Below are 25,722 nucleotides of genomic sequence, written 5' to 3'. Positions count from 1 at the left end.
TATGAGGAATAGCTGCTCATCTGAAATGTTGGAATGTAACCACCCTAAAATGACTACTGAGTTATACAGTCTTTACTCCTTCACTGTGAAGCTTATTTTTTGGCAAGTTACCCACTTTCTGGATAGGCATTGTATGATGTCATATTTGATGTTTTAATTCTGCTGCTGTGGAAAGTCAGCCAGTTCTTACACTCTCATCATACAGTTCTAAACAGGGCTGTGTATAAAGCATGGGATTCAAAGCAACGCTATGTTACAAACTATTAATATAACAAACACATCATTTGAAACAGGGTCAGTTTTTAATGATTTTCAGTATTTCACTATGAATTTCACTATGAAATACAGAAGGAAGGGGAAGCAAGGATGCTTGTAAAAGAGCTAGTCTGTTACTAAGTGTCTTGTTTCAAGCTGGATGTATGTGTGCTTGAAGAAATGCCATGACTGAAGTTTCTTTCCTCTAGGAAGTCTGAAGAAAACACCTAACTTTAGTATTTGGTCTTTAAAAAACATTGGTCTGTAAGTGGAGATGAGCATAAAGGATCCGGGATTTGAATTGCAAAGGCCCCCTGGTATGGTCCTCACAGCCCTTCTCAGCACATACATGAGCTTGCTTTTTCATAAGAATTCCTGGAGCAAGAAAAGCACCCGGAGCAGTCCTGCTCTATCAGCTGTACTTGCCTGGTGTGTTTTGTGTCATGCATGTCCCCAGAGGAAGGGACACAATGTATGTTGTTTTCCACTTAGATGTGACCAGTTCTCTGAAAGTCCGCGGATCTTCTTGTTACTGTGTGTGTTTTTTTTCTTTTGTCACAAAGGTAAGCTGTACTTTACAAAACATACCTTGTAATATTTCTCCAGTGCCAACTCGAATATTAGGAAGTAGAGAAATCTGAAAAGACTTTTCACAGTTTAATGAGCAACAGCAGGCTTTGAAGGTAGGAGGGCAGGACTAAAGACTGTTCTGGCTTCTAGCTCTAGCTGTTCCTGTTAATTCTCTCTATATGTCCACAGTCGTGCAAGATTTGAATTGCCTTTGAATTGTCCCATGTGACCAGTTTGGTTATAGTCAGTATGACTATGTATGTCGCTGTGTGTCGCTGAATATGGCAACTTCCAGTGCTCACAGGGAATTGCTAAATGTGATGATGTCTGATACTTTTTTTTTTTTTTTAATATATATATGATTGTATGCTATTAGTGCATAATAAGCCTTTGGGATTGCTTAAGCAAGAGCTTTCCTGTCATTTTCTCTGTATGATTCTGAGGTTTCAGTTTGGAAGATCATAGGATCATTGATGCTGGAAAAGACCTCCAAGGTCATCTAGTCGAGGACCAGGGAGGTGATTGTCCCCCTGTACTTAGCTCTGTTGAGGCCGTACCTCAAGTACTGTGTTAAGCTTTGGGCCCCTCACTGGAACAGGACATCAAGGCCCTGGAGCATATCTAGAGAAGGGCTACAAAGCTGGTGCAGGGCCTGGAGCACAAGTCCTGTGAGGAGCGGCTGAGGGAGCTGGGGTTGTTTAGTCTGGGGAAGGGGAGGCTCAGGGGAGACCTCATTGCTCTCTACTACTACCTGGAAGGAAGTTGTGGGGAGCTGGGGGTCAGCCTCTTCTCACAGATCAGCAGTGATAAGGTTAGAGGGAATGGCCTCAAGTCGTGCCAGGGGACGTTTAGGCTGGAAGTTAGGAGACATTTCTTCTCAGATAGAGTAGTCAGGCATTGGAAGAGGTTGCCCAGGAAGGTGAATGTTTCAGTGATGTAGAAACTAAAGTTGTTTTTTTTTTGTTTTTTTTTTTTTTGCTTTTATATAATCTTAGCTTTAAGTTTCTCACACCTGGATCATAAGCATGCACTTAACTGAATGCTCTCCTTTAAAGCAGAAGCGGGATACAGAACTACAGCTCTGTTCTGTTTTGCAGGACCTTCAAGGGAAGATAACTGTTTTGTGGCCGGATGTATTTCATGTCTGGAGATGAGTTTTTTAGAATAGATCGCAACACAAGTAATTGATCCATTTTAAGAGCTGGTGGCTTTCATGAACTTCAAGCAAATCACTATTCTAAATTTGATCACTTCAGACATTTAACAAAATTAAAAATGAATACTTTCTAGAATATCACTTAAAACAACTATGGAGGTCACTAGTCATTTCAGTATTCATTATTTCTGTAATGAAGATGCAGCACTAATGTCTGAATTAGCTTGCTCTGTCACAAGTATTATACTCTTGTATAATACAATTAGTATATTTTAAAGAATAACTTGAAGTCAATCCACAGCCACAAAAACACAAAGATAAATAAATGAAAATAAATTCCTTTTTCAAGGAGAATCATTCAGTAATGGAGTAATTTTTCCTTTGCCAAATGCCACATGATGAACTTTTGAGGCTATTTTGACTTGCACTTCTGTATTTAACTTTTCATTTTATTTATATAAATTTTTCTATAATTGCAGTTGGTTAAAGCTTGTCAGTCAAGTTTGTGTGTGTGTATACATGTGTATACAGGTAAGACAATTATTTGTAAATCTGGCCAAATATTCTCCCTCAAGTGCTACAAATGGAAATGGACTTTTAAAGGAATGGTGCAAAAAGTTAAAGTATTTTTGCTATAGTGTATCCTGAGGCATTTTTCGAATCTTGCTGTTTTTAAAGGTGAACATCAGCCTTTGGAATACAAACCTACTGGGAGATTAACCTTGAAAGTAGTTGAAGTACTCAAAATTAATGTTACCCTATTTCACTTTAACCAGTAAATTGACATTTTAATCCTCTGCTTTGAACTAATGAAGGCCAGTTCTGAAACAAACCCTTAAAACAAGCCTGAGAGCAGTGTACATCCTAACACTTCAAGCAGATTACTTTTCTTTTTCTTGTTGTTGTTTTAAACCAATGGAGTATAATACCATAATGCTGTTTGCTTCTTTACCGTTTGTTTATAGTTTTTCAAAATATAGTAAGTGTAATGAGGCAGACAAGTTTTTGTCCAGATTCTTTGTAGTTTTTATACATTTCAGAACCCTCCTTTCTATTTTTGGAGAACATGGGTACACTTCTAATTTGCAAATAAAGTAACTCTGCAGGTAGCTTCAATAATATTTTAAACTGAAGCATTTTAGCCATGCTTCACAGAAGTAGCTTACACGTCAGGAAGAAAAGTTGACAGTCTTCTATGTACAATGTGTGCTTGATATGTGTTTCTGAATTGTTGGGAACTCCTTGGAGAAAACATGGCAAAGTCCAACAAAAAACTTCAACCTGTTACTAGCAGATTTTTACATTAGAGGTTTATGGCATTTCTAGTCCTAATAGGGACTGTTATTGTAGAGTACAATACCAAATAATGACGTCCATAAAGTAGTAATCTTTTTTCTCCGACTAGTTTCAGTGGCAAGGGACTGCTCAATCTTGCTGATGGTCTTTCTAGAGAGATTGTTTAGGGAACTACTTTCTGCAAGTGCCAGATTATTTCCTCCATACTTGCTATATGTTGCATTACAAGTTTTTCAGTGTCCTGAGATTCTGAGATTGTCTGTTAAAACTGGCTGTGATAGATGTACCAGAGCAAGACAATTATCCCTGTGAGGCCCTTGCCCAGCATTAATAAGACAGACAAAGAAGTGCAAGGCTGTTCAGAGTGTGAAGTTCTCATATTGTGTAGTAAAGCTATGATTTTTGGACTGCCAGTCAGGATTCGCAGTCTTAAAGTATAAAGAGTTAACATAAAGTAGAGAAAATACAGATGTGAAAATTTTAACTCTGTTATGTGTTGCAACCCTGGAAAAATCATATGATTAGTTTTGTTTTCTATTTCTGTAGAGTGATGAATCCAATATTGTAGTCTTGGGACACAGTGTGACAGTGTCTCAATGTGGTCTTTATGCTCTTGCATTTCTTAATATAAGTAAGACACTTGCTAAGCTTTCTAAAACTGTTTCTGTTTTCTTTGAAAGGTATGCTCTGTTTTACAACCGCTTGAAGAGCATTGAGGAAAATGAAGGTGGTCTTGATAAATTTTCAAAAAGTTACAAAACCTTCGGAGTTAACCAATTTGTGGATGGTGGAGTATATTGCAAAGAGTGGGCACCAGGAGCAGAAGCGGTGTTTCTCACAGGTGACTTCAGTAAGTATTTTTAGGAATATTGCCTCTTTACTGCACTGTGTTTTAGATCGATATCCTTTCACTTAGACAATGTTGTAGCAATGATAAAATTCTAATAATAAAAATGTGTGGTGTGGGTTACCGGTGTAATGATATTTATTAACTTAAACTAATAATCTTTTACTCCATATTGCAATAACCTAAGAACATGTGTGTATCTGTTGTATGGTCAGTATTATGTGCATCTATTTTTATACCCATAAAGTGATGACTTCTCTAAAAGCCCTAGCCTGATCATGCTGCAGCTTTAGGTTGAATGTGTCTAAACTACCCAAGGTTCTTCCTGAAGGTCCACTGTTAGGCTTCTGTTAAACGGTATGCGGGGAAGGAAAAGATAACAGTGGAGTAACTTGATTTATCTTTTTTTGACTGGTCTAACAGCAGTGTTGAGTAAGGACCAAGGCCCTTTGTGACTCCCACTAATTATGAGAGTCTAGAAAAGTCCTGCAGGAAAATGGTAACCTAAACTCATAAATGAACGTAGTCATGAAAAAGTAGGTGGTGTTTCCTCTTCCCTTCTGAGGGAAGAGTAAAGAATGTTGTTGGCAGAACAGGAAGGTTGCACCATTACAGTGGAGGTGTTCCTGTATTGCATGGTCGGAGAACTTAAGAGACGTTGATTCCACTTACTTAAAACTTGAGACAAAAGTAGCAATTTCATCATTCTTCAGAAGACGAGCTACACTCAAGTGAGTCATGTTATGCAATCTCCTAAATGCAAGTCATACGCATTTTTGTTTTTAAATCCTGCAATACTGATTCTACTTTCTCTTTCATTTCCATGTGCTTATATAACTTTAAAGTAGCTTTAAAACTCTTTACACATGCCATTAGCTGTAGTATGTAGTGGTTCCTTTTAAAGTACTATGGTTAAGCTTCTGTAAAATGTGTGCAGTTGCAAAGAAATTGATTATGTTTTTTTTCCAGAGCCATTAATATTTTTAATAATTCATAGCACTAGGTGTTAGTACTGTTTTATCCATACTCTCAAGATACACTCGTAAGCAGAATAACCAAAAGAAACAGTTAAATATTCAAATTATGATTTAGTAACCAGGCATCACTCAAATTGTATCTATTTTAATTGTCAGGATTGTTTTTGTTTTGTTTTGTTTTGTTTTCTTTTAAGAACGTGATTTGAGGGTCCATGTCACCTATTCACTGTAGCAACCTGAGTATGTAGACAACAATTATTTTTAGAAAAATAAATAAATTTAGAAGACTAACAAAGAAGTTCGTGCAATGCTACTTTCAGCCATATCTTGTTTGATACGATTTAACCTGCTGAATGACAAGGTAGTTCTTCTTCAAATACTCCTTGTATTTAGTTGGAATGGATGTTGGTAAAATAGGTTGATGTAGTACTTGAATTTTAATATAGGAGTCAGATACATCCTGTGATTCCAAAACTGAGTAAGGAATCATGAATATAGTTAGATTACAGTGCCTAGATTACAGTGGTGCTAGATATCAGTACTGGCTGCAAGATAGCTAGAGGAGGGTGTTTTAAAAGCTAAGCTTCACATGTATAAACACAGACAATTTTTCCTTTCCTCTTCTATACTGTCTGCAATACCACCTCATCATCTACACCTTAAGATTCTTTTATGTGATGGGAATAGTAGCCTTTAGGTTAAATTACTCGACACAATTCAAGATTAAATGCATTTGTTTTAAATATGTAACTTACCGGTTAGCTGTTTTAAAAACAGACTTTTAATGACATTAATGCCTAAGATTTACAAAGACGATATAACTTATTTTGGCTTTGGAGTGGGGGTTGGAGGGAAGTACCTATATACCAGAATGATAGCTAAAAAGCTACAAACTGAGATGATTTTCTTTAAAATAAATAAATAAATAAAAATAAATCAAACAAAAAACACTCCTACTACATTTAAAAAATATCTTATGCAATACATCACATGAAGAAGAAATTTAGGACTAATATCTTGGAATAGTTTTATCTACGTATTAATGAAATGTGCTAGTAAGAAGTCAAAAGAATAAAAATAAATTCATTTTAATGTGGAAAAAACTGCATTTGTCCTATATATCATATTGGTCGTCAGTCAAAGTAAAGTATTCATTCCCAAAGGGGAAGATAATGTACTCAGAAAGCCTAGAGGAATGGAAGATTGTCATTCAATTCATATGTGCTTTAATAATATTCTGATGAGAAATTGGGTTGCAAAATCCTAAGATTTAGAATCAGGTTGCTACAGATGCGTTTAATTAAAATTGAATCCCTTTAACCTTTCTTTAAGTTTTTGAACAGGTTAAAGTCTCAAACTAAATTTATGATCATATCATATTTAAATTGAATATCAGGATTACTTTTAATAAGATTTTTTTTTTTTATAAAAGCTCAGGTTTAGAAGGAGAGAACTAATTCAACCCCAAGGAGGGGGATGAAATGTTGCAAGGAAGGAAATGTCAAACTTGAAATGACAGCAGCTGTTCAGTTTAAAACTGAAATATAATGGTATATAATATTAAAAAGTTAATTTATGCTATGTTTTTAGTTCTGTTGTGGATAGATGGATAGCAATGTTTTCTCAGTCATTTACTTAATCTGGTATTGTCCGAGTTACTTTTATGTGTTTGGTTGAATGATGAGGGGAAAAACACAATAATAAATGCTGCTATTTAATCTGGTAACATAATGATGTTTAAGGATCAAAAACTAGTGAAAATGATAATGGCAGGTGCAGGCTGTGTTACAGAGAACTTAATTATGAATTCTGAAAGAATTTTAAGTTGATGGTTCATAAGTGTAGTTGATAATGACTTTATTAAGATAAACATTAATAACTTGTTTGTTATATACATGTGTATGTGTACATATTGTTTACATTATATACATTTGTAAGATTGAGGCTTGACACTCTTTTGAATTATTGTTATGCCTTATAATAGGCAATAAAAGCTTTGACATTAAGATCTTTCACCCCAAATTATGGGTGGTAGTGTCTTTTTGCTATCTCCTGAGGTACTTGTAATGAATGAACTTCATTATAAGATTTTAGTATCGTTGTGTCTTCTGGGAAAAAAAATAAAAAAAAAAAAAGAATAGCATGCAAATCTGTATTTGGATTGGAGAATTAAAAACATAAATTCAAGAAAATGCCAATATTTACGGAACTCCTTTTTGTCTGCTCTTTAAAACTTCATAACTGGAGATCAAGACACTATACCTGTTAGTAGTCAGGTACATTGTTTTTACTCATTCTGAAATGTATTAAATGAATGTTAGCGATATGGTTTAGTGGAGGACTTGTTAGTGTTAGGTCAGAGGTTGGACTCGATGATCTAGAGGTCTCTTCCAACCACAATTCTGTGACTCTGAACATTTTAAAACATTAAGTTTTGTCAATCAGTACTTATTGCATCTCAGTAAATGAAGTGTGTGAGGCAATTAGTCAGCTGAATTTCTGATACAGATGCAGTATCAATGTTATAGCTACCTTAAAAGCTCTGTAATAACACTCAGTATTTTATTTGCATGCTGTATTGCTGAGGAACTTGTTGACTGCTGGCAATTTATTGCTACTTTACAATCAACTATTTCCAAATAAGTCACTGAAGTGCAAGTTTTGAGTGTAACCCATGGAATTTATTTGGGGAATTGGAATACTCAAAGTTGTACTTGGCCATGCAATGTCTCAGTATGTTGTCTGTAAACATTATTTTAATCAAAATTTTAAAAGTTACTGGTTTTAAATAGCTTCAAAGAGTGTGTGTGTATACATATATATATGCTAATTCAGAAGTCAATATTTGATGATAATATAGTCAGAACTGTGGCTTCCGTTTTTTTAGTTCATTCTTCACCTTCCTCACTCACAGCTAACATTTAAATCTAAAGATTTGATCATTCTGGAATATTTGTTCTGTTTTCCGCCTTATTTCTGCACTAGTTGAGAAGACTTGTGCTGAGTGTGGAGAGAGGGGCTGGCTCCTTTTTGCGGGGGAATGTTAGCCACTTATTTAAACTCTGGCAGGTTTTCTTCACAGTTAAGAAGGCAAAGCTTCAGCCACCAGTCCTCATAACTTGGATATGTGAAAGTTGAGACTAGAAACTTCCAGTATCTTAGAATGATTTGTTTTCAGACTTCAACTTTTTATCAAAATGAAGTCTAGATACTATGATGATGTAATACTAAATTTCTTAGTACTTTTATCAAAGCTTTTTTTGTAGAAGAATACCTGGATTTCATGAGTAAAGACATAGTGCTATACTTCTGTGGCTGCAGATGACTGAAGGTAATACTGAAGTGTAAGCTGCTATTAATATCCAGGGAGATATCATATCTGGGAAGTAATGACGTTCGTTTTCATGTCATTATTTGAGTTTGTTTAATGACTTCTTAAGCAGATTCTGTTAATGGCCCTGCTATTGTACTGTTCAAAATAAGGCAAGGTAGAAAGAAAGATGTAATTGGCCACTCTGTGTAACCAGTAGTGTCTGTAGAGAATCACTGCAGTTACATTCTGCTTTTAGTTTTCTGATTTCATGTTCCATGCAAATGAATTTCCAGGTATGTTGTGGGATTCCAATGCCAGTAGTCGAAGCTGCTATTTGACTGGTATTTTTTCCTCAAGGAAGCTGTGTTAGTCTGTATTTTCACTGAGCACCTTCCTGTTAGACAAAAGTATGTGGTGTGTAGAAGTGCAACTGTCATAGGAGTGTTTTGCACTTGAGATTTCAATCTCAGTTTGTAAAGTGTTTCTACTTTTGAAAAATCACTTCATAGTTACAAAATTGCACTGCTGTACCAGTTGTTCCAGACTGGAACAACTGAATGATTTGGTCAATATGCAAGAAGTGCTCCTTCCCTTTGTGAGATGAAAGAGGAGTGTTAGTCTCAGACCAGCTTGATGTCTAAGTTAACTCTTGAGCCTCAGAGCTGCATGGCAATATACATGTCAACACGAAAATAAAAGCCAGAGTTGTGGAACAAAAAGTCATTTAATTTATGATTTATCTGGAAGTATTGCATGTAAATTGTATTTTTACAACAAATGGTAGTATCCATGGTGTCATGGCTCTACCTTTCTTTCTAGATGAAAGCTTAGTTCATGGTATACTGAGGGTGGCGTTGTGAGCAAGGAGAAGTTTGGTGCTTTATTTCCCTGAAGTAGATTGTTTTTGCAAGATCCAGTCATAGAAGTGAGTTAGAAACTAAAAGTACTAGGCTATTCAAGATGTCTTCTGTGTTGGAATAAGACATATTTGGGGCCTCAGATTTTATAATAGGACCTCTTGTATTTGTGTATGCCTTATGGGGTGTCTACAATAGTTCATTTCTCTCATAAAACGTACTGAAGTTGATTATTTTAACTTCTGTTGGCAAGCTTCTTAACCTTTTTCTGTTTGTAGCTATTGGCAGAGTTTATGAAGTTCTTGTTCTCGGACTAAGATGCTTCTTGTCTTTTCTTCCTGTCCTTTTTCTTCTGGAAACAGCAGATGTCTGAATATTCAGCTATTCGGGTGTTTTGTTTTTTTTTAGGGATGTTGTTCTTGATATTATTGGCTTTGTTTTGTTGAAAAATCTGAAGATTCATCAGTAAAACTGGAGAAACCTGAACCATTTCCTCTTTGTAGCAGGCCTTCAGATTTTGGGGCATTTTAAGTTTTTACATGTATGTCTCTTACCTAATACAAGGCAATATTTTCTGTTGTAACCTCCATGAATGAGTTCTTTCCAAGGGAGTAGAAGTAGATAATGGTTTTAAGTAGGAACATCTGTGATAGATGAGTGTTGCTTTGTGTATTCTGAAATCATGAACCACAGGCACCAAGCAATGGGGAACCATGGCTGAGAAGAGGAGGAATTAAGTGGAGCATAGGGGATTGCTAGCAGGTGGAGGCAGAGAGTGTAAGCAACTGGGGCAGAATTGTGGAGAGCAGGCATGCTTGAATTAATAGAGAGGTGCAACTGTTCCACTTCTAAAGGAGAGAAGAGTTGGTTGTAGGAGTCCCAGGGAATCTTTGTAAACCAAGGGCATGAGAAGCTTTTTGTAATCATATAATGTAATAATATAGTGTTCTCGGTGTACGTAGTAAACTTCAGGTGAATTTCCCTAAGGGAATGGGGAGATGCAGGGATTATATAGGGAATGTCAGGGACTAAGACACTTCTGTGCTACTTAATGTTAGCAAGACATAGCCAGGAAATATAGCTCAATTGGAAAGAGTTTCGTGAAAAGTGGTGAAGGTGATATCTGCAGGTGGAGTGTAGGGAGGAAGAGAGTCTGCTGGTTTTGAAGGGAGCCTGCTGGTTTTATGGCTTTAAGGACCATATCAGTGCCACTTAGGTTATGCAAAGATGTCCTAAGAGCATGTAGTTATCTGGTTTGTGCATAATATTCCCCTACGCTCTACCTTCTGCCTCCAAGTATCTGATGCTCCTGATAAGAGGGAGGGCGAGGTAGAGAATACACTTACTGTTTCAGTTTTGGTTGTTCTTCTAAGAAGCTATTGCTTTATTGCTTCAGTAGTGTTTGTTTGGTCCTTAGTAGTCCTGTGTTTTTGTTCTGTTATTTTTTGGATGAAGCTTTAGACTAAAAATCAATCTTACTAAATATGTAAGTTCTCTTGCTATCAATCAAGCAATAGTTTAGTGAGTACTTTCATTCTGCTAATGTGTTTTTCTGTCAGCACTATCCAAATATGTTAAGTGTTGAAAACTTGTATCTAAACAGAGTAAAATTAATTGTATTTCTATTTTTAAGCATAGGGAACTCTTGATTATAATAGTAATGCATCTTTGCATCGGTTTGACATTACTATAAAATGAATAGGTACTAGAATGTTTCTTATGCAGGCTTTTGTTTGCCTTTTTTTTTTTTTTTTTTTTTGTCATTGTCTAGGTTGTCTGACTTGTGCTTTTTGTTTGTTTCTTTAAAGACTGGCAGCTCTCTGGTTTAAACAGTTATATGAAAGTAACAGGCAAGTTTCTTTAAAAGTCTACTTTTTCCCTGAAGCTGAAGACATCCATGTACTTGTTAGAGAACATTATTTTGCATGCTAGACAATATTTTAGATTATTGACGTTTGTTGGAAAAATATGTTTGCTGATGTATATAGGTAACTTCGCTTTTGTACTTCACTGTACATGGAGATTTTGTACGTGATTTCCATGGAGAAGCAGGTAGTAATCTCTTCCTTAAACTCATGTTTCATTGCAGCAGAGTTCTTCTAGTTGGAAGTGGTCTTAAAATTGTATATAGTATGTGGTATTGTAGTCTATTCCCTAACCTGCTATAGGTTGGTTGGAGAAGATCTCTGGAGAGCATTTAGTCCAAAATTGTGATTGAAGTGAGATGGTTACGAATATCAGATCAGGTCAGCCATCTAGTAAATAGCATTTCCTGAAAGGCAAGTCAAACTGTTTCTTTGCTCTGGGCATGTTTATTTTTCTTTTAACAGAAAATAAGATTTATCACACATCAACAGTATAATTTAGAAAATTATAAGCTGTAAGACTTGAGAAACACTTGCTACTGTGTTAATTTTTTTTGCAATATATTTTAAGTAAAAGAATTATTTTTGTCCTGAATGTGTTTTAAAAGTTTAGTTACAAGTTTGCATTTATAAGTTATTTCTTTCGATACTGCAATTTTTGTTCCTTCATGGTAAACTCAAGTAAGTTAAAGCATAAAAATTGATAAGCAGTATGCATTCAGACCATGAAGGAATAAATTATGTTGTTTTAATTTTTTAATAATTTGTTTATGATGGAATACTGTGTGAATGCACAAATCAGATTCCTTTTGATCACTGCATTAAATAAATGTTAATTTATTGTGAGTTTCTACTTTTGAAGACGTTTGTTTTTCCATCACTTGCTCCCAAGAGAACTGCTTTCTGTTTTTTTAAGGACAAAGATAAAGCAGATGGCTTTATATCACTGAATCAGCAGTAATATTTTGTTAGTATTTTTTTCCCTGCTACTGTTACTATCTTCTCAAATTAGGGAAGATATTCAAAGATCTTGCAGCATATATAATCTGTTTTAGGAATCTATATTTTCCTCATTTAAAGAAGAAAAAAACAATATTCTACAGTGAACTGTGGTATCATCTCAGATGTTAAATGCTACTCTTGAAATTTCTGAAAAAGCTTTAAGGTAATTAATACAGAAATTTGCCTTCACTAGTCCACTTTGACCGCTGCTGCTACATACTAAGAAGTAATGACATGTATTTGTCCTTGCTTTCCCTAAAAACAATAAAAAGCTCTACAGACACAGTAAGTAAGCTGGTGGCTTTTAAGTAGTTGCTACTGCCACTGAAACAGGAGATCTCACTTTTGGTGTTCATGTCTGGTTTTTATTTAATTTGTTTAACCCAGACTACCATGTTTAGTAGAAATGGTGTTTTATACTAGCTTAAACTAGTAATGGAACTACAATTTAGGAAGTGAACATAGACTTTATTCACTGTTACTCTATGTACCTAAGGTCATGTATAGAAGATCAGTGAAGGCTGTTTATGCTTCTTACTTGGTGTTAGTTCTATTTACTACAGGAAATGGCATGCAAATGGATTAGTATGGAGGTAGCATCTTGCAATTCAGTTCCTGTGTCGACTGATTTCTTGTTACTTTAGCATTCCCCATTGCTGGGGTCTGTGAGGAGGACAAGTTTCAAGGCAAAGAAAAGTCATTTTGAAACTTAGTTTGCCTGCTTCCTTTTAGTTCAGAAATTATTGTGTTGCCTGAAGTCTGTCAGTTCAGAAGCTTTATCTTCACTCTCATTTGTGACAGTTAACCTTGAACGTCTATATAAACACACGTGATCCTGACAGGTGTTAACGCAATTAGATATGTCATAACTAACCTCATACCTCTCCAGTGCTTAGTGAATAAAAACAGTATGAAGAACCTTGAATTATAGAATCTAAGCTTGTCTCTCTCAATGTGTTTTTTATGAAAAGAAATTTGCTTTAAGATTTACTTACATATAACTGTGGCATTTCAGGCCAGTTTTCTTAGCTGTGTTGCTGGTATCTGGTATTGTGTGGTTTTGTAGCCATTGCTATCAAGTTTGTCTGTAGCTTCCTCACTTTTCTAGTTTATACACTTAATGTTATTAATAGGACATCAGTTTGTCAAAATAGAAGCAATGAGCTGTGTATGTGTTTCTGTCCAAAGCTGGTTTGAGCATGTGACTTATGGAGGTGGGTTTTGGTTATGTTTTGTCCAAGCTCATCTTCCTTCCCCCCCCCCCCCCCATAATCAGTAATCGTCAAATTAGAACTGGAGTATGGATTCCCAGTAAACATCTTATAGTCTTATACGTTTTATTGAACCTCTTTTAAAAGGGTACAGTAATAACTGGTATTTGTATCTGCTGCAAGTGTATTCTGAAAAAGACTTGACAATACTGTTATGCCTTTAAATTTTAATTGGGCACATTTTAAGATAAATACCCTTATTTTTGTTTCTTATTACAGATGGCTGGAATCCATTTTCTCACCCATATAAGAAAATGGAGTATGGGAAATGGGAGTTGTTCATTCCACCTGGACAAGACGGTTATTCTCCTGTTCCCCATGGATCAAAGCTAAAGGTGCTAGTTTTTTCTAGCTCTTGTAACGCTCTATACTCATTTTGCCCTTTTTGTTTTCTCCTAAATAACATTATTATCTTATAATTATTATAAGAAGCAATCAATTTATCTACTTCCGTGAAGTGACCCCAAAGGATGAAATAGTATTAACATCTAATTTTCTTCGTGGTGTATAGAAACAGGCATATGTTGCTGAAATGTGGATATAATGTAGTGGATCGTGTTACAAGGTGAAACCAGTTTTTACATGCTGATAATGTGAAAAATAAGAATTAAGGTGAACATAAAGCTGTTCTATATTTGATGCAGCTACTTAAGATTCTATTCAAATCTCAGTATCTTGGTTGAAGATGCTATGCTTTTAACCATAACTTTTCATGTGTTGTTTTTGTGATGCTTTAAAAGTATATGTAGCCTATTGAAACTTGGATTATTTAGTAATTAAGAATACCAATCAGTCAGCGTAGATTAAGGAATTTGAACTAAAACAGAATGAGGGAAACCTTAGTTGTATTTCATGAACATCAATGAGCATAAAATCCTGTCTTCCAAAAATTAATGGAAAATTTCTTTGAGCTGTCAGATACCACAGTAGTTATGCTTAGTGCAGATACACATAATGACAACTATCAGTAGATGTGATTATTTCCATGTGAATAGTGATTTCAGTCATTGAGATATACTTCTGAAAATTTGACTTGTTGCAATTTGAGCTTGTGTTCTAGAGATGTCAAATGATAACAGGGGACAGTAATGAGTAGTTAAGTGAAGAAATGTACTGAAAAAATCTATAGACCAGGAAAATTAAGCAACTGGGAGTATTTGTATAATATATACTATATTCTCAGGGCTCTCATCAACAAAACTAACACATTGTAAAGAATCTTCAATTTTCTGTTGAAAATCTGATCTTAGATAAACAGAGAATCTGCTGAAACAAATCCATAAAAATGCACTGGAAATACTTAATATATGTGCTTATCCCTCTGCATTAGTTATGGCCTATGAAATCATCCCAATAATAAATATGAATAAATTGAAATTTAGGAGTAATCATTCATCGATGTGAGAAAGCTGATCTTACTTCACAGAACAGGGGAGTAAATAGTTGTTTGCAACTCAAATGCAGTGATTATGCAGTAATTTGAGATTGCAGAATGGTTACTTAATAATTGATATGATTTAGAGATATGCTAGTTTTTTAATTGCTGATAAATTTACTTTTTGTTATATTTACAAAGGTATTGAACTCACCCACTGTAGAATGTTCCATGCTCAGTAGAGATAAAAGTGTGAATGATGAGTAATGTTGGTACTACTAGCAAATAACATATATTCATAAATGTGTTTGGTAAAATTAGGGGTTTTCTTGCTCTCTATCATGGTCATATCCCATTCTTAAAGTGCAGATCTTTGTAGTACGTATTCTCTATTTGTCAAAGAGAATAGCAAACAGAAGCTCCACACGGCAAAGACAGTACTGAGACAGTACTGTGCATAATTGGTCTAGTGTACACAATTTTGGGTTACTGATGACTCGTAGTACTAGTAATGTTACTTGCTGTAGTTTTGTAGTTGCTTTGAGTCATTAAACTCCTCTTGGCGAAGCAGAACACGGGTTTGTTTTCCTCCTTTTTTCCTCTCCTTTTTTTCCTCTTTCTTCTTCCTACTGTTGTGTCTTTAGTTGTGCTTTTATGGAGTTTATTCTGAACAAAGATCTATGTATTACTGACACTGAAGTGTGATTACCAAAGGTCCATGCAGTTAAACTGGTATTATTCTGTCTGCCTGTGAGACTGATTTGATTCTGAATGCACATATCCTTATGTATTTTAAGTGCAAAGGTTTAGAAATTCAATTCAGAAGTGTATGCAACTATAATTGACTTAATCCATGTAGAATTTCTTCCAGCCTCATCTGTAACTTTGATAATATTTCATGGCACATTTTTGTGACTTGGTGCCTCACAACTGACTCTTAACACGTCCTTTCAATGTATTTATATGTAATAACTAAAGTGGGAGAATATTCCTCAGTTAAGGTAGTTCTAAAATGGCTTATCTGACAACAAAAACAAAAACCTGAGGTGAGGCTGGAATATTCCACGTGTGGCAGGAATGCATGTTTTCCTCCTGCTACAGGTGATCTTTTTCTGCTATTGTTTCACTAATGTATTTGGAAAACTGCTGCTCTTTAAATTTTCTTGAAACTACATGGTTCCATTACAAGACTGTGGCCTTTCATAAGTGTGTGTATTTTGGGGAACATTGGGATTTGTGTGGTTGAGCACAGTTCTGCAGTTCTTTGTTCACGTATAAGATGAAAACAGTAGATTATATGTAGATAGCAATTACTATGCAGATTGCAGAGCTGATGTTTAAATATACAGGTAGTGTACTAGATTAGGCAGCAAAAATTATTTCTTGGTATTGAAGGTATGTGTGTATTTTTTTTTTTGCATTACTGTAAAAAGCATAGTGGCATATGTTTTAAAGCTTCTTTTGACGATATTAATTCTCTGAATGTCTTAAATCTCTTTAAAGTTGACTACGTAAATATTTAAATAATCTGCTAGGGGGAAAGAGGCTCCTCTGGGAGGTCCTTATCTTTGGCTTTTCTATACAGTATTTTCATCTTCAGTTCTACATAGGCGAATGACAAGTTCTGAAATTGTGACAAGGTCATTTCTTTTTAAATAAGTAACTCCTGAACCAGAATGGGAAATGGATGGAGTGTAGCTGATGACACTAATTTAGATCAGGTCACAAAGTATTTTTATAGGAAAATAAATGAGGAATAGAGGTGAAACATTTTCCTGTTTTCAGTAATAGTAAACTGTCTACTGTAGTTTTTCAGGCAGTCTTCTCATAACTAAGCATAAATGTTGAAGGTAAGTAATTAAAAAAAAAAAAAGGCCTGTTGCAGATATTTTGGTATGTTTCCGATGTATTTTCTGTGTCAAGGGATAAGTACTTAAAACAGCTGAAAATGACTGTTGTGTGAGTTACAACATCCATTTACAAAATTGTTGCCTGCTGGATAAGGGCACTTTTTTTTTTTTTTTTTTTTTTTTTTTTGAAAATACTTAGTGGTATTTTTCTTCTTGGTGGAAGGTGCTACACAGTATTTCCAAAATTACTCCTAGATCGATCAAGGAGCTTAGAATTAGTTGTTTAAACAAGTTGTAATTATTGTTGTGATTGTAAGAGGTTTTTTTATTTTTAAAAAAATTCTGACAGATGTCATATCCTGACCACAGATTTAAAATAATAATAAAAAAAAAACACCTCTCTTTGCTTCAACGGATTGATCTTTGTACATCTGTTGCATTATTCTAATGGAGGTAGTTTGTATGTCTCATTCTTACAATGATGGTAGTTGAGGAGGGTGTGTGCTTATCTTCTTTGTCAAAAAATCTTCCTTCATTGACAAGAGTATTCTTAATTCTTTCTTTATGGCATATACCAAACTTTTTATAAAAAATCAGATTGATAGGCTTCTTTACTAAGTCTCCTACATTGTTGTACACGTGTAGGAGATTATACGTGCTCCACTTCATTCTTTTTAGTCTTTATTTTTAAATTAATTTTATAACTCTTTAAAAATAGCTGTAGTTTTCACTGTTTCTAGTTTTTATATAGGGTCAGAGAAGCTTAGGGCTGGGTATAACACTATTAAAAGTAGAGATCTATCTCCTTTGGGGAACTTGCTTAATATCCTTTATAGGAATGCAAATGATCAAAACAGAAAATGAAGAACAATTGGAAAATGCCAATAAGAACTCAGGCCTAGATGAAAGTAACTTCCTAGATGAAAGTAAATTCATGGTTAATGATCAAGTTCTAAAATATTTTGACACAAATAATAGAAGATAGTGGGATCGGTACTTCTAAAATATTGGCAGTTATGATTATGAACTATCAGACACCACAAAACATTGATTAGGAAATAATTTCCATTAAGAGACCTGTATAGCTGAACCACTATGTTCTTGTGTGTGAGAGGATATACTAAAACAGTAGTAATTGTTCAACTCTCTAGTAATGACAGGTGATCTGTGATTTTTGAAGTGATTTGACAATGTGAAATTTATATATTAAATTTATCTGACACTTTATCTGACAACATGCTGGGTAGGTGCATGAAATTAAAACACTGTATACCTCTAAATTTCATTTGTTTGCTCATGAAATTTCACTGTGATTCTGGTTTATTTCTCTTCAACTATAAAGGGAAGCTTCAGGATGGCTGACATGCCTCCCTGTTGCAACTTTTTCTAAAGGCATAGTAAAGATTAGGTGATAGTCATCACTGATATTTCAGACAGCATTATTGGTTTCAAATGGCTTTTTTGAGGCTATATGAATTAACTACTCAGGGGTAGCTTTCTCAGATAGCTTTAATGTTGCATGCGGATGGATAGAAGTATTTTTTTTTAAAGTAATTGTTTTCAGTTTTCATTTTTTTTCCATCACTAATTTTGGCTGTGTTTTAACAGATGGTTTTGTGGTATCGTAGCCTTCATATGGTGATAGAACCACTCATATACAGCTCAGGGACAAATAACAAGTCTTCCCTGGAAAGGTCACCTCAGGAAATGGTAGAAACTTCTCAAAACTGCATTCTACCAATCACTAAATCTATATCAGTTCCTCTTTCTCTCATGTTAAACTTCAATTATTATGTTTTACAAGGAAGCATTTGTATTATAGTGAAGTAGTTCGATTTGATATTTTGTGTGCTTTTTAAGAATACTCTTCTATTGACAGTGCAGGCTGCTATATATTTGAATGGTTTCAGTGATAGCTGAAAAATATTCATAGGTGCCAAGTTCAGTTCAAAACCGGGGCTGGCACCATGGTCACCAAGTCTTATTTTGTAAAACAAAAACAAAACCCACTACTACTATTGTTTTGGGGTAATTCTGTAGTCCAAACAAAACTCTTCTTAACTTTAAATTGTGAAAGGGGAACTGCTTTGCATCAGAACATTTTAACATACGCTAACAATGTTTAAAACACCTGAAAATAACTTGTGCCTTTGAGGCTCTGGGGAGAGAAAAGTTGGTTGTAAATAACGTTTTTAAAAATTCATCTTTACAGTTTTTTACCACTGTGTCTAGTAACTCGTAGAGCTGCATGCTCTGTGTTTAACTTATAAACCTTGAAAAAGAATCAAATGTAGTAAGCAAGTAGGTTAATCAGTGTCAGGGAACCACTGATAGTAAAATTAATCAAGTGTAATTACTGCCAGTGATGAAGTAGTTGGCGTTGCAGTTGACCTTACTGATCAGACAGTCCAGTGGCATAGTATCAGGCTGGTTTCAAGCTCAGATCTCATGCATTTCAAGTGGTCTGCAGGCAAAATTAGGTGTTATTAATTTCAATATGAAAACCCAGTAAACTTGAGTAAGTAGAATAACAGGCTTGTGGTTAGAATGCTAGATATAGAAGTGTTCATGATGTGTTTTTTTTTGTGTGTGTGTGTCTTTTTTTGGTGGGTTTTAATTGTTGCTTTGTTTTTATACAAGATGTAAAAAGGTTATATGCAGGAGAAGGAGCACTAGCTGATGTGCTTCAATAGGAACGTCTCTTCAGGAAGCTTCCTATTTGCATTCTCATATGTATAAGCAAACAATTTTATTATTTCCTGCTTCCAACTTAGCTGTGTGTGTGGAAAATACCCTTGCTTATACTCTAAGTTCCACATAATTTAAATTTCATGTCATGAATGGTGGATGGGTGAAACGAAACAAAACCCCTATGTTTGCAACGTTGAGCAGTGAGTGAAATGAGTATTCTGCTGCACCATGCTATGTAATCTGTGTGCAGCAAGGAGCAGACGTGGTGTTGCTGGCATTTTGAATTTTAGGGAACAGGATTTAAATCATCCAACATATCTATTTCCATATCATTTCTATTCAGTACCTCAGTGGTGCTAAATGGGAAGTAAAGCCTCAGTTAAATATGTGGCAATGCCCTTTGTTTCATTGCTTGGTTGTGAGCCCTGACCCTTTAGCAAGCTATTGTAGACTTTTCTGTGTTAACTACAGATTAAATTTACTAGCTGGAGGAGTTGTTACCTCAGTGGAGGATAAATGGCCTCTTGACTTTGTTTACCAAATCCAAATAGGCAACGTGCTCCTGGGCACATAGGAGAGGTTGTAGCAGGGATGAAGCATTGTAATGCAGTGGACTGTTGCTCTTCAGAGCCTTTTTTGTAGGCTGAACCCAGCAATTCAGAATATTCTTGTTCAGTTATTTTGGCAGGCTTAGTTCTCCTGTGACTTGAAGATTGCACAATTCTTTGGCAGGAGGTTTTGCTATTTAAGAATGGTTTGCTTTTAGTTTACCCATACAAGATGAATCGTGTCAAGTGGTATTAGGTATATAATAGAGCAACAAGTTTTTTGGAGGGAAAGGAGGACTTTTCAAAAGGAAGGGGTCTTGCAATAGTTGAAATCTGAATGTCCATACTAAATTTATATAAACATGACTGTTTTCTTTTAGAGTTTCTTGTTTGTTTTAGGATAAAGACACTAATTAGTTAAAGCTTTTAACACTTTATAGTGTGACTTACTGGTGATTTAGAATTTCTAATTTGGGGATGTATTCATGTCTAATATTGATAAGATTATAAGCCAACGAGAAAGCAGAAGATTAAAACTGTAGTATTCTAGTGGACCTGTTCCATACTGTGTATGCTAAAGTCCTGTCAGATGGAATCTGTGATGGCAACACAGGAGATGGCTTCAGAACTATCTGCATTTTTCGGTTATCCACCAAAGAGGCTGTGACAAAAGTTGACAGACTTTTGAGTTGTTGGGGAGGAGGACAAGGAAAGTGAAAGCACCATTGGGGGCCATTAGCTAACCCAGTCACCTGGAAAACACTGTAGGAGTATGTCACAGGAAACGGTGGCGTTGAGCGTGACCTACTTCATCTCCAGAAGACAACTTGCTGTCAGTTTGAAACAGTTGTGGAGGGGAACACCAGAAGGTATGCATGCTATGCCACAAACCACCCAAAAGCAAGGTGCATTATGCAGCAGTTGTCCTTTACAAATGCTTTATAGTAGAGGATAAGTAATACTTAATGCTTGGGTGCTTCTATTACATACTTGAATAGCTTCTTTTCTACTTGACGTGGCTTGAAACAACTCTAATAAGTTGCACTTATTGTGTGTAATGTGCTTTATAATTATGGTTGCTTTTCAAATCATGCTCTCCTACCCCAAGCCTCTGTTATGTAATACATATATGAATGTTTTTATATTATGCATACAGTTTTTATACTCTTTAGTATACATCACCATTATGGTAACTTGATTCTGGTTAAGTCACAGTGTGCGGGGAGGGGGAGTATTTCTTGAATTGTGTATTTTAGAGACTCTAGTTTTCCTTCAACTTTTATTAACTTGATTTTGAAATAGTTTTTCAAACTATTCTAGGCTGTAAGTTTGAACGCTATCCCGCAGTACAAATGTGTTTTTAAAAAATAATCTATCTGTAAACACCTAGTGGTGAAATGCCTAGTGGTGTCATCTTTGTGTAGCTAAGGGTTATTGAACCAGTTATTTCTTCATGTACTTTATAGTAGTTGATGGTTAAGTGAAGTACTGTCTTTAGCTTTGTGCCTGTTGAACTGTATTGGGCCTTGTTTGTTTCAATGTAGTACTGCTTTCAATATTAACAATGCTCCTGTTGTTTCCTTGATTTTTAAGTTATATTCTCCTATGTTATTTGTATCTCTCTCTGCATAGATGCTTTTGTAATAAATAGTAGGCTGCTGTCATCTCAGTCTTTTGCATTGCACTATGTTTCAATAGATACTGTATTTTCTGTAGGTTTATATTAGTATATAGGCCTGATAATTGAAACAGGAAGGGGGGGGGGGAGGAAAGAGGTGAGAGAACACACAAAAATTGTTATTGTTAAGCTAGTCTAGTAAACTAGTTCAACACGCTATGTTCTTCATTGGAATTGAAACACTTGCTGAATTCAGAAATGGAGTTATATCTCCCTCTTTTGGAAAATTGGGGCATGACTTGGCTTTGGAGTTAGTCTTTTGCTTCTGTCATACCTGGATTTTATTTATTTTTAGTTTTCCAAGGGGCGGGGGAGGATGGAAGAGTTTTGAACAGATATAAATACCCCTGATAAGTTCAGAGTCTAATAGCTAGTGTGATATATTTGCAGAAAAATAATCTGCACAGAAGATTGACGCATGACTTCTGAACCACAGGTACTTCTCTGCAGAACTGTTTTTAAACATAAAAACACCTGGGGACTATTCACATGTATCCAACAGCTAATTAGCATTCTCCCAATATTTGCTGTAAATTACTGTCCCTTTAGCATGTTTCTTCAGAAAATTACTAGGAAGAGAAAAAAATAAAGCAGGCAGCTTTGTCTTGACTGATTTTTGTTAGACTAATCTTAAATTGACGAGGAAAAAAGTTGCAAAGGGGGAACTTGGAAGAATGTGACTGGAATGTTCAATTTTTTCTTTCCAATTTATCTGACCTTCAATTTATGAAGGATAGCAACCTGACAGAAGCAACATGCTTTCAATAATTTCTGAAACTTCTTTTCAAGGTTTATACTCAATTAACTTGATAGCAAATTACTTCAGTGACCATAAGCACCTCACAAGAAATGCAGGCACCTTGACTGAAATGCTTGATGCATTGGTTATCTGTAGCTTTAGAATCTAGAAGACAGTGACACTTTTCAGTGGAATTTCAACATGTAGAAATCTCCGGTTTTCCTTGCTTTCTGCCCTACTGATTTGGTTAGAAGATGATCTGGGATGGTACTTCCATCTGGGGAGAAGATGGAGTGTCAAACAGTTGCTGATCCCTCTTGGGCCCATCTTGGGCTTTGTTAGGTGAGCGCATACAGGAGCAGGAACTGTATGGCAGTAGTGAAGAAGCAGCATTTGCTTGTTTATTCCTTGCCTTCTATTGCAGAAGCTGCTAAAGCATCGCCCAATTTGTCTGGACTCTGTCAAATCTATCAGGTTGAATAAGACAATTCCAGAATAAAACACTTAACAATGCTTTTCTATCCTAAATTTTTGGCAGGTGTTTTTATTTTCACTGTATGCTCTTTGAAGGTAAGTGTGGGAGGCAAGGAGCTCTGAATTCTGGTCCTGGATTCTCCGACAGATTGCATGACCTTACTGAAAAGTGTCCTGCTGTGCTCCCATGTATTGAAAACATACTGCAATGTCTGTCACCTTTAGAACAGGGAGAAAAACTGCTTTGCAGTATTTTGAGCATGTAGTGAAATAGTTGAGCATGCTACATTTATCGGCCAACTGTGAAGCTGCTTCAGTTTGCTCTGTGAGGTTTAGTTAATAAACCTGGATGAACTGAAAACAGTATACTTTGTTGGCTGTCTAATACATTATTGCCTGAAAAGTACAGTGACTTCTCTATAACAGAGGGTGGAAGTCCTTTGCTTACAAACGAGTATGAAAGAGAAGGGTACTAGTTGCTCTATGGCTTCCTGTGTGTGTGAAATGCAGGGTTGCTGATACGGTTTTATTGACTCTTGTAAATATGCTCAATTTGAATCAACCACTAGCAAAAGATGGTAATCAGAAGCATGTATTCTTATTGAGTATTGGATACACTTTGTGGAATGGAGACACACAGGGAAAGGTACTTTCAATTGATTGTAAAGTTTCGCTTCTCTATTTCTGTGGCAGCTTGAGGTGGTTCAAGAAGGAAGGATGAACAATTTAAGAAAAAAGAAAAATGATCATATAGCAGGATTGCTTCAGTGACTTGAATGCAGGAACAGGCTTTGAAACTGAACAGCAGTTATGAAGTAAAATATAGGATCGGGTTTCCTTACAGCAGCAATGTGATTTAAGTATAAAGTTTTAGAGAGTTTAAATTGGTTCAGATTCTTTTGTATTCTTGTAAACTTGTGCATTCTCTCATTTCCCTTATTTTAGTGAAAGTAAAAAATGAAAACTTGTCTTTGTCTTATATATTATACTACAAAACGTCTTGGTATACAAGCTATTTTTCCCTTCCCCATGTACTTGGAGCAACTGAGGAAGGGAAATACTGTGATGTTTAATTTCTAATAAATTTCATATAGCAGAAAGATGATTACCTTATTGCAGCATGTAGCTTAAACTTTCCAGAAGGTATTCAAGACCTAAACCTGACATGCTTTTAGGTTTTTAGTGGGACTTATTTTCAAATCAGGTGCATGTTGCTGAGTTGAGGTGTTTGCACCTGTGTTCTTGTGGCTTTTATTTTTTATGTGCAGATAATCTTGTCTCAGAAATGAATAAATGTAAAGCTAATCATAGAATATCCTGAGTTGGACGGGACCCACAAGGATCATAGAGTCCAACTCCTGTCACCACACAGGTCTACCCAAAAATTCAGACCAGAGCACAGTCCAAGTGCTTCTTAAACTCCGACAGGCTTGATACTGTGACTGTGTCCCTGGGGACCCTGTTCCAGTACACAACAACCCACTTGTTGAAGAACCTCTTCCTGATATCCAGCCTGAACCTCCCCTGTCACTAAATAAATTACCAAAAAAAAAAAAATGCTGATTGCTTTATTTTATGTATTACAAAACACTTCATATTTGGTAAAATTTTACAGTTTATACTCTTTCTTCTTATGGCCTGTTGAAAGGGGGGGGGAGAGAGGAGAAGGTTGAAAACTGTAATGAGAAACTAAGTTATAAAATATAGAAATAATAGCTTATTGCCCTTATAAATATTAAGTTGATGACATTTCCATATTTATATTAAAGGTAGTCCACTCGCTCGTTATATTAACTATCGTTAGTTTGACCAATTTAATTTTACCATATTAAAAGGCACGTATACCAACAATCATTCTAAGGGCTTTCAAGCTATTAAAGTAATGAAATAATAATAGTGTTTTAGAGCAGCTTATTGGCTTACGTATCTTTTCTAGTTCTCTCCTACTCTTTCCTGTCTGTTTCCGCAACTCCAGTATAAATGACAAACCAGTATAACAAATTTCCTAAAGTGCAAAAATACCATTCTTAATTTCACATCTGTAAGAGGTGTTTTTTGTTTTTGTTTTATCGAAAATGTTTTCAAATGAAAATGAGTACCTCAAAACCAAATCACGATGTATCAATGACAGCTCCTTAATTTTTGATGCTCGGTCCTGTTTCATCAGCTGCAGGAAAGAGCTGTAGATGACTTAAAGGAGTGTGCCATAACAATGGAAAACAATACTTGCATGGGGAACTTCAGGAGCTGAAAGCTAAAGGAGTAAGCACTGGGGCTGGAAGTGGGAGAGAGATTTGTATATGATCTTATGTGCAGCTTTTACTTGAATGATTCTGCCACTGTTCTGAAGACCTGTGGGGAAGATGAGGTAGCCATGTGAAGCCAACGTGAAAATGAGGATGAAAAGTTAGCACAAAAAGAAATGAGATATTCATGAAAGTAAATTTTAAACATGGTGTCATTTACTGTTATTGCATGGTTTAATCTGTTATAATGATAGCACAATCACATTAAGCTCCATTTTGCACGTTTATATTTTGTTTAAAAAATTCTTACTTGTCCCCAAACGGCATTAGATTTGTGAAACTTTCAGATTAATTGTTTTAGCTAATTCAAGGGAAAAAGTGTGTTTCAAAGGTATAAAAAGCCAACAAACTTCACTGAGTCACAGTAGGTTGAAAGTTGCCTGAATGTAAGTGCTTAGTTTTTACTTTAAATGTTAGACTTCTACAAGGGGCTGGCAGATTTGCTGTAGGCCACATGGAAGGCCTATGCTACTTTGGAAAGGCAGAAAGAATACTGGGGTATTTGAGTCTCCAAAATGTTTAATATCTCTGAAAATGGAGGCCACTGAATCTCTCCTGTTCTGCCTTGGAAGCACCATTAAATTAAATGGAACCTATTGCAGTTTCTGAATTACTCCAGTTTGTTATTGCCTCTTCTGAAAGGTACTAGAGT

The 25,722-nt window shown here is 35.5% G+C and overlaps 1 protein-coding gene across 3 annotated transcripts in view; it reads left to right on the top strand.

The window, feature by feature from the left end:
* Window positions 1–25,722, top strand: part of GBE1 (1,4-alpha-glucan branching enzyme 1) — a 176,927-nt gene that overhangs the window by 32,145 nt on the left and 119,060 nt on the right. For all 3 annotated transcript variants that reach the window (XM_084284215.1, XM_084284214.1, XM_084284213.1), the window contains exons 2-3: window positions 3,958–4,127; window positions 13,629–13,744. In XM_084284215.1, coding sequence (XP_084140341.1) covers window positions 3,958–4,127; window positions 13,629–13,744 — 286 coding nt within the window. The remainder of the gene's footprint in view (window positions 1–3,957; window positions 4,128–13,628; window positions 13,745–25,722) is intronic.

Source organism: Netta rufina (assembly GCF_964035555.1).
Source record: "Netta rufina genome assembly, chromosome: 1".
NCBI classification, from domain to species: domain Eukaryota; kingdom Metazoa; phylum Chordata; class Aves; order Anseriformes; family Anatidae; genus Netta; species Netta rufina.
This window is presented reverse-complemented; position numbering and strand designations above follow the sequence as displayed.